General features: G+C 35.7%; 1 protein-coding gene across 1 annotated transcript; it reads left to right on the forward strand.

Annotated features, from left to right (window-relative positions):
• Positions 1-845: 845 nt before the first annotated feature.
• On the forward strand, positions 846-1805 carry LOC148949408 (protein CFDP2-like). Its single transcript, XM_089092698.1, has one exon. It carries the CDS (start codon positions 846-848, stop codon positions 1803-1805), a length of 960 nt encoding a protein of 319 aa, XP_088948824.1.
• Positions 1806-16215: the final 14410 nt, after the last annotated feature.

The raw sequence follows: 16215 nt of genomic DNA on the forward strand, positions 1-16215 counted from the left end.
CCCCCCCCCCCTCTGGATACCACCTTGATAGGATACCGTCTCAGCGTTACATTAAAAAAATAAATTACTTAATAATTAAATAGGTCACTGCAAGGTTCAAACAAACATGCAAAATAATGTTAAACAGCTTAGTGTTTCTTGAAAAAAAAATTCAGGGTATTAGTAAAGGGGTCCAAAGACAACAACAAAATGTCGAAATTATTCAGATATACCTCAAATTATTGGAAAATTGAGTCATAGATTCACCGGGGCATTCAATAAGATGCAAAGAATCTAATTAAAAGGGAGCGCACACAAAATTCAAATTAGGCCAGTAGCCTATGAGGAATCACAAAATACCCAAGACAACGAACAAGTCCCAATGGACCCTGGGTCTATCAAAATATTTCAATGGTTTCCCAGGGAATTTGATATCATTTTCTTCCGTCTCAATTTTGAATGAAAAAAATAATTATCTTTTTCGTATCCCTGCTTTCAATAAAAAAAAAATGCTGTCAATAAATAAAAAAAAGGTTTGCTGACCACGTGCCTCTGGATATGGAGCTTAACCCCCTAACTAATCGCTCCGAACAGGGCTGCCCCAACCTCATGGGCGCGGGTGGAGCCCACCCCAGGGTCTTTTATTGTCCAGGATTTCCCTGGTGTCAATTAGAACCCAGGCCTAGGGACGGTTGGGCTTGCGACCCTCCTCCTGAAAACAATTGCAATGAAAAGAAATGTTATTCAAGCCTCGGATCCTATTCGTTTTAACTCCTTACGACCTCTGCACGTCCCCGGACATCTTTTGAACCCGGACATCTTTTGACCAAGGTGGGCTTAGAATAGCCACCTGGAATGTTTTAACCATGAGTAACTACGGATCCAAAGACCTTCTAGGGCTTGAGATGTTGAGATGTGGGATTGACATACTTGGAATAACAGAAACCCACTTGACGCGATCAGGTGATGAAGAAATTGCCAGTTCTGATCACAGGATGATTTGGTCAGGCCAAACTTCTAGTAGAAGCAGTGGCGTAGGCCTGCTTCTAAACAAGAAGGCAAAGAAATGCCTCATATCCCACAACCCAATATCAGATAGACTACTCACTGCCCGCTTCAACCACAAACACGGGAAGATGACGATCGTTGTGTGCTACGCACCAACGAATATCTCTCCAACGGATGAGAAAGACAAATTCTACTTGGCTCTGACAGCTGCTCTGTCTCGGATTTCCCCTCATGATGTTTTGGTCGTGGTAGGCGACTTCAATACAACTGTATCTGACCCCAGCGGAGCTTTTAAATCTGTAATTGGTCCAGTTACCCCTGATTCTTTGAACGAAAATGGGACCCGACTCCTCCAGCTGTGCGCCATGCACAAACTGGTCATTACAAACACCCTGTTTCACAGGAAAGACATTCATAAGTCAACATGGTATAGCAATGACGGGCGCACATGTAAGATGATCAATTATATTATTGTCAACCAAAGACCGTGGTCATCAGTCAAAATTTACCGAACCTATCACTGTGCCAAAATCGGAACAACTGACCAGAGATTATTTATATTAAAGTTCCGTCTAAAACTCACAGCCCAGCCAATAGAAGGCCACCAACCAAAGTCGGAAATTCAGAAACTAAAAACCAAGGAATTCTGCCAAAAGTATTTAGTTGAAGTCCAGAACAGATTTGAATGCCTGAATACCCTTGTTGACCCGGACACGTTTTGGCAGACGTACAAAAACAATATATTAAAGGTCGTCACTGAGACCGTTGGTCGAAATATGTACTCAAAAAAGCCCTGGCTCTCGCAAGAGGCTTTGTGAATCATTGAGGAACGCAGAAAAGCGCGGCTGGCCGTAGATATGCCCTCCTACAGACGGTTAAACAGTGTCAGGAAAAAACTTATCCACCGAGACAAGCAACAATTTGTTGACAAATAAACTGATGAGCTAGAAGACGCAGCACGAAAAGGTGACATCATGTCGCTTTTTAAGCATGTCAGAGACCTCAGCGAGGAGAAACCTCCAAAGATAGGAGCAGTTAAATCCACCTCCGGTGTAATGCTCGAAGATGAAACCGCGTAGGTTGATCGATAGAAGGAGCATTTCACAAATCTGCTAAACTCCGACAGATTCGAAGTCGATCCTGACATAGTCGCATCGAGTGAGCAAACAAAAAGCAAAAATCTCACAGAGCCTGATCGTCCCTCTGTAGAAGAGATACAGAATTGCTCTGAGGAGGATGGACAACAACTAAGCACGAGGAACCTGCGGGATCACCGTAGAGCTGCTAAAATTCACAGGACCGACGATGCTACTATAGCTGCACATGCTGTTTTCCCTCGTTTGGACAACAGAACTGATTCCACAAGAATGGAAGGAAGGGATAATCCTCCCTCTATGGAAGCGTAAAGGTAGTCGAAGTGATTGCTCCAACTACAGAGGAGTCACCCTCTTGTCGGGTCCCGGCAAATTATTTGCCATGACATTGATAGATAGAAGTACCCAGTTCATCCGTAAGTGCCGCTGGATTCAGCAAGCAGGTTTCATGCCAAACAGATCCACGACCGAGCAGATCTTCACCGTACGCCAGGTCGTCGAGAGAGCTCGTGAGTTCCAGCGTACAGAATACCTCGCCTTAGTTGACTTTGAAGCAGCCTTCGACTCGGTCGACCGTGAGTCTCTCTGGCTGATACTAGAACGAACAGATCTCCCAGACAAATACTGTCGCCTGTTCAAGGCGCTCTACACTGGTACAAAAAGCTCCGTCCAGGTTAATGGTCGTCGAAGCTCACTGTTCGAAATAAATACCGGTGTATGGCAAGGTTGTGCTGCTGCTTCTGAACTGTTCAACGCGGTGATTGATTATGTCATGGATCGAACCACGAACCGGCTCCCCTTCGGACTAAGGTATGGCGACAGAGTTTTAGCCGATTGTGACTTCGCTGATAATATTGCTCTGATATACACTTCTGCAGCTGAACTCGGAAAAGCCCTTAACACACTGTTGGAAGAAGCCCTGAAAGTGGGACTACATATTATCTGGCAGATAACACAAATAATGATCGTTGACTCTGCAGGTAACACCGCCAACTCACCTGCATTCAACGTATCAGGGCACACCGTCGAGGTTGTCAAGTCTTTCACCTACCTTGGATCTGTCATCACGGAAAACGGCTCAGTCGAAACTGAAGTTCAGTCGCGCGTCGGAAAAGCCGCATCAATTATGGCACGACTATGCCGTTCAGTGTGGTCAAAGCCCAACATCAGCCGAAAAACAAAAATGCGGATCTACAACACCCCCGTAACCCAAGTCCTTCTCTACGGTGCTGAGACCTGACCGGCTGCTGCTTCTGCTCGTGATGCCATAGACGTGGCCCAAACAAAGTTCTTGAGACGTATTGAAGGGATCAGATGGGACGACTTCGTCTCGAACACCCGATTGCTGGCACTAACAGATCAGACTCCCAACTCTCGTCAGGTCGCTGTACGAACCCTACGGTGGTTCGGCCATTTGGTCCGCATGCCAGCAGAAACACCCGCCAGCACTCTCTTCAATTTTGATCCCCCTGCGCATGGCTGGAAGCGCCCCCGCGGAAGTCCCCGGTTCAGATGGAGGGACAGCCTCACCCAGTACCTCTCAATGATCGGCACTGATATACAAGAAGCAGTCACGCTTGCACAAGACCGTTCCAAATGGAGGCGAAGAATCACGTGTCTCTCTACGCTGGACCACCAGCAGGAGCATTAAGTCAAAGTAAGTCAAGTCACAATTATCATTTAAAAATGATAGCCCCCTATCCCTCCCCCCTATAGGCAATAACTTACAATATTTTTATGAATCATATATTTGGGTTAACTTCCGTTTCAATCTTTAATTCCCCAACCTTGTACATAGCTCAGTCTATAGCTAAATTTTGTCTCAACAGAAGTTTTTTTTTTTTGGGGGGGAGGGGGTAAAAAATTTTCAGAAAGAGATTGTATTTTCTTTAATCGCCACTCCTGTACTATATGGACTCTTTTATATACTGCATTGGAAAACAGTCACGAAAAGCCTGTTTTTGACGGGTTAATTCAAGACACCGCTATAGGGTAATACAATATATAGTGCAGTTTTCATTTCGTATACGATATTTAAATTGTTGTTTTTTGGGGGTTTAGGGGGGGGAAGCTACCTAGGTTAGGTTACGTAATAATATAGGCCATGCTTTACCCCCCCTCCCCCACCACCCCTACTGTGAGAAGGGAGAGAGGTATTACTACTGTGCGTATTGACGTCACAGCCACAAGCCCTTTTTTCTAGGCCAATCACAGACCTAGAAATACTAAGCAAAGTGACATCAGACCAGACTTCTAGGAATTATTAACATTGGAATTGTGCAATAGCCCCAAGAGGTCTTAGCAACCACAACTAATATAAGATACAGAGGGGAATGATTATGGCTTCACCGAGGGAGAGAGATGAAGCCAATAGATTCTAGTGTATAAGAGATATGTAGTTTAAAATTCTTTAGTCTGAGAGATAAATTCTGGAATTATTATTTCGAAGCCTTAATAATATAATTAGGACATATTAGATAATTTTCAGAAATTCAGACGAGATTAATAGAGATTGAATATATTTAACGCGGGAATGGTTTCCTGATAATTTTAAATCTGTCAGTGCACAGTTGCCAAAACAAAGGAACCGTCAGAGATTAATCGACATTTAGGGGATTATTTGGGAGAAACAGATTGATATATCTTAGGGATTATTGTAACAGGAACAAGTTAAAATTTCTAGATTGTTGTCGCTATAATACACAAGTTAAAGTTTTGAATTTAGACGCACCATTAAGAGTTATAAATGTGTAAGAAAAAAGTTATCAAAACCTCATCAAAAGTTATCAGATCTCATCTTTAATAGTTGGACAAACAAACAAGTTAAACTGTCAATTCTAACACCTTTTCGCTTAAAATTATCAAGTTTGACATTTAGAACGTTTTCCTTTTAAAAGTTCACCATGGCCTGAATGTTCCCTGATTATGACTTCTTTATTTACTAACCTTAGACACTTCCACTTCAGCTGTTTTTGCAAACATCCAGCAATAAAATCAATATTAAAAAGAAAATTATCACCATTTTAAAATCATCCTCGTCGAAACCTCTATTTCTAAACACATTTTTTTACCAACTAATTTAAAAGGGTAGAAAATGCGATACAAATTGAATACGTTCGTGGAACTTTGAATTGTTCTTTGTTCTTAATGCAAGGACTATAGACACATAAATTAAATTTCAGGTGAATCTACAGAGTTAAAACTTTGTTGATTTTAAGCCTTTTTTTCAAATTTTTTATTATTTTAGCGGATCATCATCAGAAAGACATTTGGGGATGAAGTTTTATTTTTAAGGTGTGTAAGAAAAAAAATGAAATAAAGTTATTAATTGAAATGAGGGCTGATAGTTTGCCACTGGATCAAAGAAGAATCTTCGCATATATTTTAATGATTTATTTATTAGTATGACAGAAATTTTTTTCCAGAAAGGATATTTTTCAAATAAAAGTAAAGAGCTGCTACATTAAATCAAAGATGAGCAGAAATAAAGTCCAATAAAGTTCAATCGCAAATTTTCTGTAAAATTACTTCTAAAGTTTTATTTATTAATGTGACAAAAACTTTTTTTTCCACAAAGGATATTTTTCAAATAAAAGTAAAGAGCTGCCACATTAAATCAAAGATGAGCAGAAATAAAGTCCAATAATTGTTTAAGCGCAAATTTTCTGTAAAGATACTTCTAATGTTTTATTTATTAGTATTACAGAAACTTTTTTTTCCATAAAGAATATATTTCAACTAAAAGTAAAGAGCTGCTACATTAAATCAAAGATGAGCAGAAATAAAGCCCAATATTTGTTCAAGCGCAAATTTTCTGTAAACTTACTTCTAATGTTTTATTTATTAGTATGACAGAAACTTGTTTTTCCACAAAGGATGTTTTCAACTAAAAGTAAAGAGCTGCTATATTAAATAAAAGATGAGCAGAAATAAAGTCCAATAATTGCTCAAGCACAAATTTTCTGCAAACTTACTTCTAATGTTTTATTTATTACTACGACAGAGACTTTTTTTCCACAAAGGTTATTTTCAACTAAAAGTTAAAAACTGCTACATTAAATCAAAGATGAGAAGAAATAAAGTCCAATAATTGTTCAAGCGCAAATTTTCTGTAAACTTACTTCTAATGTTTTATTTATTAGTATGACAGAAACTTTTTTTTCCACTAAGAATTTATTTCACCTAAAAGTAAAGAGCTGCTACATTAAATAAAAGATGAGCAAAATAAAGTCCAATAATTTTTCAATCACAAATTTTCTGTAAACTTACTTCTAATGTTTTATTTATTAGTATGACAGAAACTTTTTTTCAACAAAGAATATTTTTCAAATAAAATTAAAGAGCTGCTACACTAAATCAAAGATGAGCAGAAATAAAGTCCAATATTTGTTCAATCGCAAATTTTCTGTAAAATTACTTCTAAAGTTTTATTTATTAATGAGACAAAAAATTTTTTTTCCACAAAGGATATTTTTCAACTAAAAGTAAAAAACTGCCACATTAAATCAAAGATGAGCCGAAATAAAGTCCAATAAATGTTCAAGCGCAAATTTTCTGTAAACTTACTTCTAATGTTTTATTTATTAGTATGACAGAAACTTTTTTTCCACTAAGGATATTTTTCACCCAAAAGTAAATAGGTGCTACATTAAATCAAAGATGAGCAGAAATAGAGTCCAATAATTGTTCAAGCACAAATTTTCTGTAAACATACTTCTAATGTTTTATTTATTAGGATGATAGAAACTTTTTTTTCAACAAAGGATATTTTTCACCTAAAAGTAAAGAGCTGCTATATTAAATCAAAGATGAGCAGAAATAAAGTCCAATAATTGTTCAAGCGCAAATTTTCTGTAAACTTAATTCTAATGTTTCATCTATTAGTATGACATAAACATGTTTTCCAAAAATGATATTTTTTAACTAAAAGTAAAGAGCTGCTATATTAAATCAAAGATAAGCAGAAATAAAGTCCAATAATTGTTCAAGCGTAAATTTTCTGTAAACTTAATTCTAATGTTTTATTTATTACTGTGACAGAAACTTTTTTACCACAAAGGTTATTTTCAACTAAAAGTAAAGAGCTGCTACATTAAATCAAAGATTAGCAGAAATAAAGTGCAATAATTGTATAAGCATAAATTTTCTATAAACTTAATTCTAATGTTTTACCTATTAGTATGACCGGAACTTTTACCCGGAAACGCAATAAGTACCATGTCAAGAGAAAACATGATGAATCATTTCATGGAACGAATTAAAAACATTCATGATTTTTTTTATAATTATATTAACAGACATGTAATATTTTACAAGCAAAGTTATGTTACAATTTCTATTCTTCATTTACATGTAATAGATACCAAGAGTTTTATGACTCCTCCACACAATGAATTCTACGGATTTTATGACTCCCCCCACAATGAATTCAGATGGTTTTAGGACTCCTCCCCCTATTCTTTTTTTAAGAAATGTTATCCTTTTTTTTAAGAAAAGTCCCCCCGTGGCCTAAAATGTTTCCTCATTATGACTTTTCTATTTACTAACCTTATGTACTTCAGCCATTCATGCAAAAATCCAGCAATAAAATCCATATTAAAAGAAATTACCGTCACTATAAAAATTCAGATAAAACGAAAACATCTATTTTCAAAGCACTTTTCTGATCGATCTCCTAAATTAATTGTCTTCTGATTAGATACAGTTTGAAAATCATTTACAAAATATTGAATAGCTTATTTTTTCTAAGCGACGCACTTGAGACACATAAATTAACAAACAGAAAAGGTCTTTCAGCTAAAGCAGGGAACAAGTTTAAAGGTTAAAATAAACATAATTACTCTTTATTTTTAAAAACTTCTGGCTGTTTTCCAAATCATACCCGGACCTATCCAAGATATAATTTGAGGTATTGGTCCCTTAAAATCCTGATTAATTGCATTTAAAACATGTAAATAAATAACAATATTTAAGGTATAGTACAAAGCGATTGCAAAAAACATGAAAATAGGGGGGGGGGCAAGGAAATGTCAGACAAATTTAGTAACTGTATTTAGTGATTTAATGAGTTTAGGCTTATAAATAATGCCTAAAAAGACATATTTTTCGCCTCATGTAAATTTGAGGTAACGAGAGGACTTCTTTTATTCGAATATTCTCCGTTTTTTTTTTATAGTTGTTTTTTTTGTTTTTTTTTTTGTTTTACTTTATATTTACAGCCAAAACGAGGGCTTCAATACTAACTATACAACATTTTTTTAACAAGGACATTAAATCTCGTCCAGGCCTCTACCATGGACATTAAATCCCGTCCGGACTTTTACTAAGGACATTAAATTTCGTCTAGGCTTTTACCAAGGACATTAAATCTCGTCCAGGCTTTTACCAAGGACATTAAATCTCGTACAGACTTTTACCAAGGACATTAAATCTCGTCCAGGCTTTTACCAAGGACATTAAATCTCGTCCTTCCTTCTAAACTAACTACAATAGCAACATTTTATCCTATATTATTAGTATTTTCAAGGGTTTTTTGGTAGCCTTGATGGAGCATTTTCTTTTAAATTAGCTACAATAACAACATTTTATCCTATATTATTCGTATTTCCAAGGGTTTTTGGTAGCCTTGATGGAGCAGTTTCCTTCTAAACTAGCTACAATAACAACATTTTACCCTATATTATTAGTATTTTCAAGGGTTTTGGTAATCTTTTTTCACTCCCAACATTACTTTACGAATTTTTGCATACCCCAGCACCAAGAAATATTTTTCAAAAGACTTTATTATATCATTTGAGAACAAATTTTTTTGGTAATATTACTCCTAATCCTGTTTTACAAGTTGAAGTACTCATCTTTTTTCATTCCCAACATTACTTTACGAATTTTTGCATACCCTAACAACAAGCAATAATTTTCAAAAGGCTTTATTATATTATTTCAGAACAAGTTCTTTTCTTAATATTCCTCCTAAACCTGTTTTGCAAGTTGAGGTACTCATCCTTTTTCACCCCCAACATTACCTTACGACTTTTTTGCATACCCCAACACCAAGAAATTCTTTTCAAAAGGCTTTATTATATTATTTCAGATAAAGTTCTTTTCTTAATATTCCTCTTAAACCTGTTTTACAAATTAAAATGCTCATCTTTTTTCACTCCCAACATTACCTTACGACTTTTTTTTAATAAAGTTTGATTTTGGTTTTCAGAAATAAGAGCATCCCCGTTTAAAATATATCTGGTCTTATTAATAATATTTGATTTTCTAATAAAGTTGGGTTTTAGTTTTCAGAAATAAGAACAACCATGTTCAAAATACATCAAATTTTATTAATGATATTTGATTCTTTTTCAAAAAGTTGGATTTTAATTTCCAGAAATACGAACTTCCCCGTTTAAAATGCATCTGATTTTATTAAAAATATTTGATTTTTTTAAATAAAATTGTGTTTTAGTTTTCAGAAATAAGAACAACCATGTTTAAAATACATCAGATTTTATTAATCTCTTCTGAATTTTCTCAATGAGAAAAAATAATTTACAGATCAATTCTTAATTTTCTCAAAGACATAACAAATTTAAAGTTCTGTTCTAAATTTTTCCTTAGAAGATAGAAAAAATTTATACTTTGACTACGAATATTCGCCATGAAGATAAAAAGTTCCACTTTAATTCTAAGTATTCTCAACGAAGTAAAGTTTGTGCCAAAGTGGCTCAAAAGATGTAATAGTTAACTTAGTTCAAATAGGATACTTTGGGTTGGGCCAAGCAACAAAAATGTTCCAGAAGTTCACTACTTTATCTTATAATGATATTCAAGAGAAATTTAGACAGACTATGGGTAGCCTTTTTACCTAGTTAAAGAGAAGAAAACTTACTGAGTTCCTACCTCAAGAAGTTAATACTACCTCGATTTGTCTCTGATCCGTACATTTTATTCAATTTGGTACTTGATTTTGATTCGCTTAGCGACCATTCCCCATCCTTTTAGCCAATCCCCAACCTTTTTGTTAAAAGGCAGTTTTTTCAAGTATTTCAAGGCCTTGATTCTAAAGCTTGAAATGTCATAACACTTTAGGTCATTCCTCTCTGTCTTATATAAAATTGGTCTAGATTGGGTCTTCAAATATTTATTATGGGTTCAATTGTCGTTCGATTCTTAAACAAAGAAATGTCTTTTCAAGATTTACGACTGGGTATACAAAGAGAAGGTATGTTCACATTTAAGCTAGCTTGAAATAGTCTGTATGCTTCTGATCTGTTGGGGCAAAGAGGATTCTAACTTTTACTGAAATTGAATTACCAAATTTACACGAAAATAAGGCCTCCTTACAAATGCATCCTCCCTAAATGAATTCTCAACATTTACTTGTGTTCAAAGGGTTACGACTGTTTCTACAAGTACTCTCTATTATGGCACGTTGATCACGCTTGATATTCTTCGTTGTAGTTGTTTTTGTTGTTTAGGGTTTGACACTTTTGACCAATAGGTCATATGCGTTCGTACAATTATATTTTTTTTGGTGCTTTTTGTAATTCCCTAGCTTGCTTGGGTGTCATTTCAGTCAATCTTCACTGAACTTCGCCATGTATCACTTATCTTGCTATTTGTAGCCAAGGGGGTTATTTACTTGCAGCAATTGCCTGCGCTGAAAAACGGGAATCAAAATAATGCAATTTTGCTTTGTCATACAGCAATTAAAATAGATAAACAAAAAATCGCAAAGAAAGGAAACGAGGACAATTAACAGCCAGTGAAAAAATTGAAAAATTATGCAAATATTTCGGTCAAGACCTCCGCTTGACCGTCCTCAGTGCTAGGGAAGGGTCGTCCAATTTTAGTTTGGTGTTTTTATTTTAAGGTTTGGTTTTTATATTTTTATCAGTTTTATTCTGCACTGAGGACGGTCAAGCGGAGGTCTTGACCGAAATATTTGCATAATTTTTCAATTTTTTCACTGGCTGTTAATTGTCCTCGTTTCCTTTCTTCGCGATTTTTTGTTTATCATGATTAGCCAGTGTGGTCTCAGAAACTATTAAAATAGATATACAACACAATTATGATAATTAATACAATTTCATATTAAAACCTATCATATACTTCCAGATATAAAAAAAAACAGATAAAATACGGATAATATAAACAAATATAATGGTAAATAAGATAGTTCTAAAAAAAACATTTATAGGGAGCAAAAAAAACTTATAGGGAATGGAACAAACCAGTATTCTTAACAAATCTATCTAATAGGTTTGTGCTTAAACTTCTAGCCAAGGTAGTGAGGTGTGGTGCCCCAGAACAGAACGCATTGTAAATGTTTTAAAATACCTTCTCACAGTAATTCCTTAGTATTTCCCCCTCCTTTTCATATTTTCTGCAGTTGATGATTATGTGACGTATTTCTTTTTACGCGCCACATCCATGTGTGTCACGATTGGGAGACGAAGCCATTTTCCATTGGAATAAGGCTGATTTTGTCATTGCATGACCACTTCTAAGGCTTTGCAGGGTCACATTTAATACCCTTTTTTCTAATTGTGTAACCAAATTTTCAATCTCAATGGCAATATTTCTTACTTGGTGTTGCTGGTGTGAAAGGTAATCAAGAGCTGACAGCAGATGATACACTTCAGGTGCTTGATGTCTGTTAGGCTTGAAATGCAAGGTTGATTGCCAAAAAATTTGCAGAAAAAATTTTCAGGTTAGGGGGTAAATGGTAGGAAAGAGACAGGCTCTGGGATGGTATAGCTAATCTACATTGCTTTTTTTTAACTTTGAGCCATCTGTGTAAAATTGGGCGTAGTCCTGATATTCTGTCAACTTCCCAAGGAAAACAATTTTCATCAGTGCTGGAGGTAGGCCATTCTTTTTTGCTATGCTAATCTGAGGAATAATCAATTCCTTAATTTGTCTCGAAGCCCTAGAAGAAGCATCGTCCAAATTGACTGTCAGTCTGCCATTCTCCGCGAGTTCTTCCATGCAAGGAAGGCAAAAGAATCTCTGGAAAAAGGGCATCTCTGTTAGTTTAAAGCGGACATCAGGGTCGTGGTGGCTAATGATTCATTTGTATATTAAACAAAAAATATATTTTCAACTGAAAGTAAGGGCAAACATTAAAACTTAAAATATAGAAAGTATTATGTATATAGGGGGGTCCTTTCCTCATCAATACCTCGCTCTTAACGCTGAAGTTTGAATTTACTCTCAATCATTTAAGAATGACTCCTGAATCACAAACGCCGCTTAATTAGAATAGATAGCTTAACAGTGTTAAGAAAAAAACATTTTAGCGTAACGAGTGAGGTATTAACATGGAGATGACCCCCCTCATATACGGAATCATTTCTGTTCGTTTTAAGTTTTAATGCTGCTCCTTACTTTCAGTTGAAAAACCTGTTTTATTGATTCAATTTCTGATCTTTTTTGAATACTTCTGGGAAATTGAACTCCCCTTCCACAAAAATTTCTTTCCCCCATGAAAAATTACTCCATGGAAAAATCTTCTCACGTAACCCTCCTCCAGAAAAATCTCACCTGTAAACATCTATATGCCTCCCAACAACCAATACCATAAGCAAACAATGGGCAAAGTTCATAACTTCCAGCCCTTCCCCCGGAGACTGTGGAGGTCAAAGACATAGTTATTAAGTTTGTCGACTCTGCTGAAGAAATGGCTATCTCAAAATTTTGATCAGGTGACTTTGGGAACAAATGAGCGTGTGAAGGGGTGGGGGTGTTTGGGGGGGGGGAGGAACTGCCGCCCCGCCCCCAAATAAACCTCACTGGGTCGCTCCTTCTCAGAGTTTAGGAAAAAAGCTTATGACGTTGGGCTCCCTCAAAGGGTTATTCTAAGTCCATTACTCTTCTCAGTTTATTGTTATGAGATTAGCCTAGAAAATGTCCTTGGAGCAGAGGGATCAAAATTGCTTACATGCAGCCTCTCAAAAACCTGTAGATATGCTGTCAATCGGGGCAAATGATAATAATGGGGTTTTCATACTCAAGCCATACGTTAGTTAGCGTGTTCTTCTATAAAATGCATAACCTAGTCATACGTCAGTTAGCGTGTTCATCTACAAAATGCATAACCTAGCTGCTTTCAGACCTCTGGTGATACTAAGTGGAAGAAAATGTGTTTTCAGTTTGTCCGACGATTGTCGTCTGGCCTAGCAGTGACAGAAAAATTTGAAACAGTGTTAATTTGAGTAACAAATTTAAATAGCTTGACTTGAAAGGAAGTTTAGACAGCTTTTACTTTCCTAGAACTTATTCTTTCTTCTCCTTTCTCTTTCTCTTTGTTACAAGTTCCAATGTCCGTATCGTCTGTAACTTGCTTAAACTTTTTTTTAATACTAGTGCGATAGGTTAATCATCTTTAAGAGTGCCTTAATTTAAATTGAGATATTGAACTAATTCATATGCAATTTATCTCATTTTAGTAATTTAAAACCATTTAAAGGTTCGAAAAGTTTCCCACACTAAGAGTATATAAAGATAAAACCATCATGAGTTCAAATGAAAACAAAATCAAAGAGTTAGAAATTGCACTAAAAATGCTCAACAAGAGAAAATAAGAACAGAGGAGATTGCACAATCCATAATAAACGCTATAAAAGAGAAATACGGAGTCAACCGTATCATGAGTAGGTTTCGAAATATGTTCGTAGAACAGCTGCCACCCGTATCGTCACTAGCATACTCAAATAATATCCACTCACAGATTACGACCCTTAAACAAATATAAAGAAATTTGGAAAAAAAGATATTGCTAAGAATAATTAAGCTATTTGCTACACACGGGGATATATTCAGATTTTTGCAACAAGTTTAGATATTTCTAAAATCAGAGATTTAGATCATTTAGAAAGACTTCTAAAAGGCTTTGAAAAACAAGCTGCACAAAAACTACAATAACTCTTATCCGAGAAACAAAGGCCATCGGAGTTGGTAAACCAATTTTACGCCCGAACTAGGGGAAAGGCAATAGACTATGACAAAAAATTATCCTGGTACACTGGCAGATTGTATAACTATTAGTATTTTTAAAAGCGGCATGCTCCCTTCCATTGTAAGAAGAGTACTAGAACAATCTAGGGCCACAGACAACCAGGATGAATTATTAGTACTGGCATAGAGATTTGAATCGATTGATTTAATGTATAGGGAATTCTCAAACATGTCTTTGGGAGCAGCGGTGGTTGACTCAAGAGAGAAGACTGCCCCTGGAGAACAAAGAGATAACTGCAAAGTAGAATTTCAAAACATAGGAAATTATAATCACAACCCAAAGAAATCTTTGAACTGTGGAGAGTCCAGCGATTTTAGAATAGATATGTCAAGACCTATTAGGGGTAGATATTCCAGGAATAAATTTAGTGAAAGAAAAAACGGTCGCATAAATTGCTGGACTTATGTCGGGTTCACATAGACAATCAGAAAGTGAAAAAACTCCAACGTGTTTCTGCTGTGGTGAAACAGGACAAAAAGCATCGCTCAGATCCAGCACCTGTAAGCCAACCCCAAGGAAATTTTTAGGGCCATTTTTGCCGAAAGTGCTGCGGCCTCCGGGCAACGGTTAGGGAACCATTGGAAGGCACAGGCCCCGATTCCTTAGTTTTGTAGAAATAGGTTAACCACTAGGAGTAGGCCTAGTGTGACTGAGAGTCACAAACATGTCATGACAGGGAATGGTTAGGGAACCATTGGAAGGCACAGGCCCAGATTCCTTAGTTTTGTAGAATTAGGTTAACCATTAGGAGTAGGCCTAGTGTGACTGGGAGTCACAAACATGTCATGACAGGGATTTGAATCAGAAATGACAGGTGAGCTCAGAACCAGCAATTTTGAATTTGGGAGAGAAAAGAAATCCCTTTTTAGGAAAACCTTAGGAGATCTCCATTTGGTTCCCGTGAATGGCTAATTGTATACAATGGATGATTCTGACAAGAGTAAAGACGTCAATTTAAGATCATTTTACCCAAAACTACTTAATGGAGTCATCCGTTTCGTGCATTCGAGCTTTCTTTTGGGGTTCCAGATGGGAGCTGTCAAAATCTTAAATAAATTAAGACAATGTGTGTCTTTGTAATTATGTACTGCCAGGATGAAGAGGCAGTAAAGAATTATGATCTCTGTAAGCGAGGAGATAATGTTAGTGATAGTTACCCCACTAGTAAAGAAAATACTTTCCCTACTTAACCCTTTTTATTCGGTCAATTGATACAACAGGAAATTGAAACTTAGCGCAAATGGTGACCAATGCACATTTGTAAAAATATAGTAATAATACCATCTAAAGTACATTAATAAGACTATAAGGCATTGCCCATAGGATTTAAAATATTGGTAATAATTGTTGTAATAATTGTAATAATTTGTAATTTTCTTTATCCGACAAAAGAGATGAGTTCAGATTGTTCAAAAGGTTCAAATTTTCATTTCTCGCAATTTTTTTCAAATTGAGAACGGGTTTGAATTTTTTTTTTCCTCGTAGAATATATTTTTTATTTGCCTTTGGTTTTTCAAGTATTCCATTGTTACTGGATCTTTTGCCACCTTTAAATACTCTTTCAAGTATTCACTTATAATTTGGAAAAATTTCTCTAATTCAATTCAAATTCAATTCAAACTTTTTATTTCCTCCGAATTCAAAGAGTAAACATAAAAAAAATAACCGCTAATCAACAGCCATAAAATTCTTTTAAACTATATAACAACAAGTACGCAAAGGCCTTCAATCAAACTACCCACACAAATTAACACTTCATTCAATAAATAATAAATTAACGCTGAAAATTAACACTTCACAAATTAACACTTCATTCAATGATTAATAAAAAAAAGGAAGAAATGAAATAAAATTAATTAAGCTTTGTGCGCAGCTTTATATAAATTATGAGAAAAAAGAGGTAATTTGGATAAAAATTTCTTTTGCTTTTTCTCCAAAACATCAACAGGGTTTTTATTTTACATGTATTCATTAAAAAAGTATATGTTTCAGATTTAGAAAAGCGGCAAAGGAACTTCAAAATTAAAAAATGTGATTTTTACATGCGCAATATTGCTAATTCTAAGAAACGGGAGAAGCAATGAAAAAACTAAAATCTGAGGCAAAGCGACTGTATTATATACC

The sequence above is a fragment of the Artemia sp. Qi Xiang Cuo genome, chromosome 8 (genome assembly GCF_049724085.1).
Source record: "Artemia sp. Qi Xiang Cuo chromosome 8, ASM4972408v1, whole genome shotgun sequence".
Taxonomy (NCBI): Eukaryota; Metazoa; Arthropoda; class Branchiopoda; order Anostraca; family Artemiidae; genus Artemia; species Artemia sp. Qi Xiang Cuo.

Coding starts and splice junctions, on each gene's coding strand:
- LOC148949408 (XM_089092698.1), top strand. CDS start 846: ATGAGTAACTACGGATCCAAAGACCTTCTAGGGCTTGAGATGTTGAGA.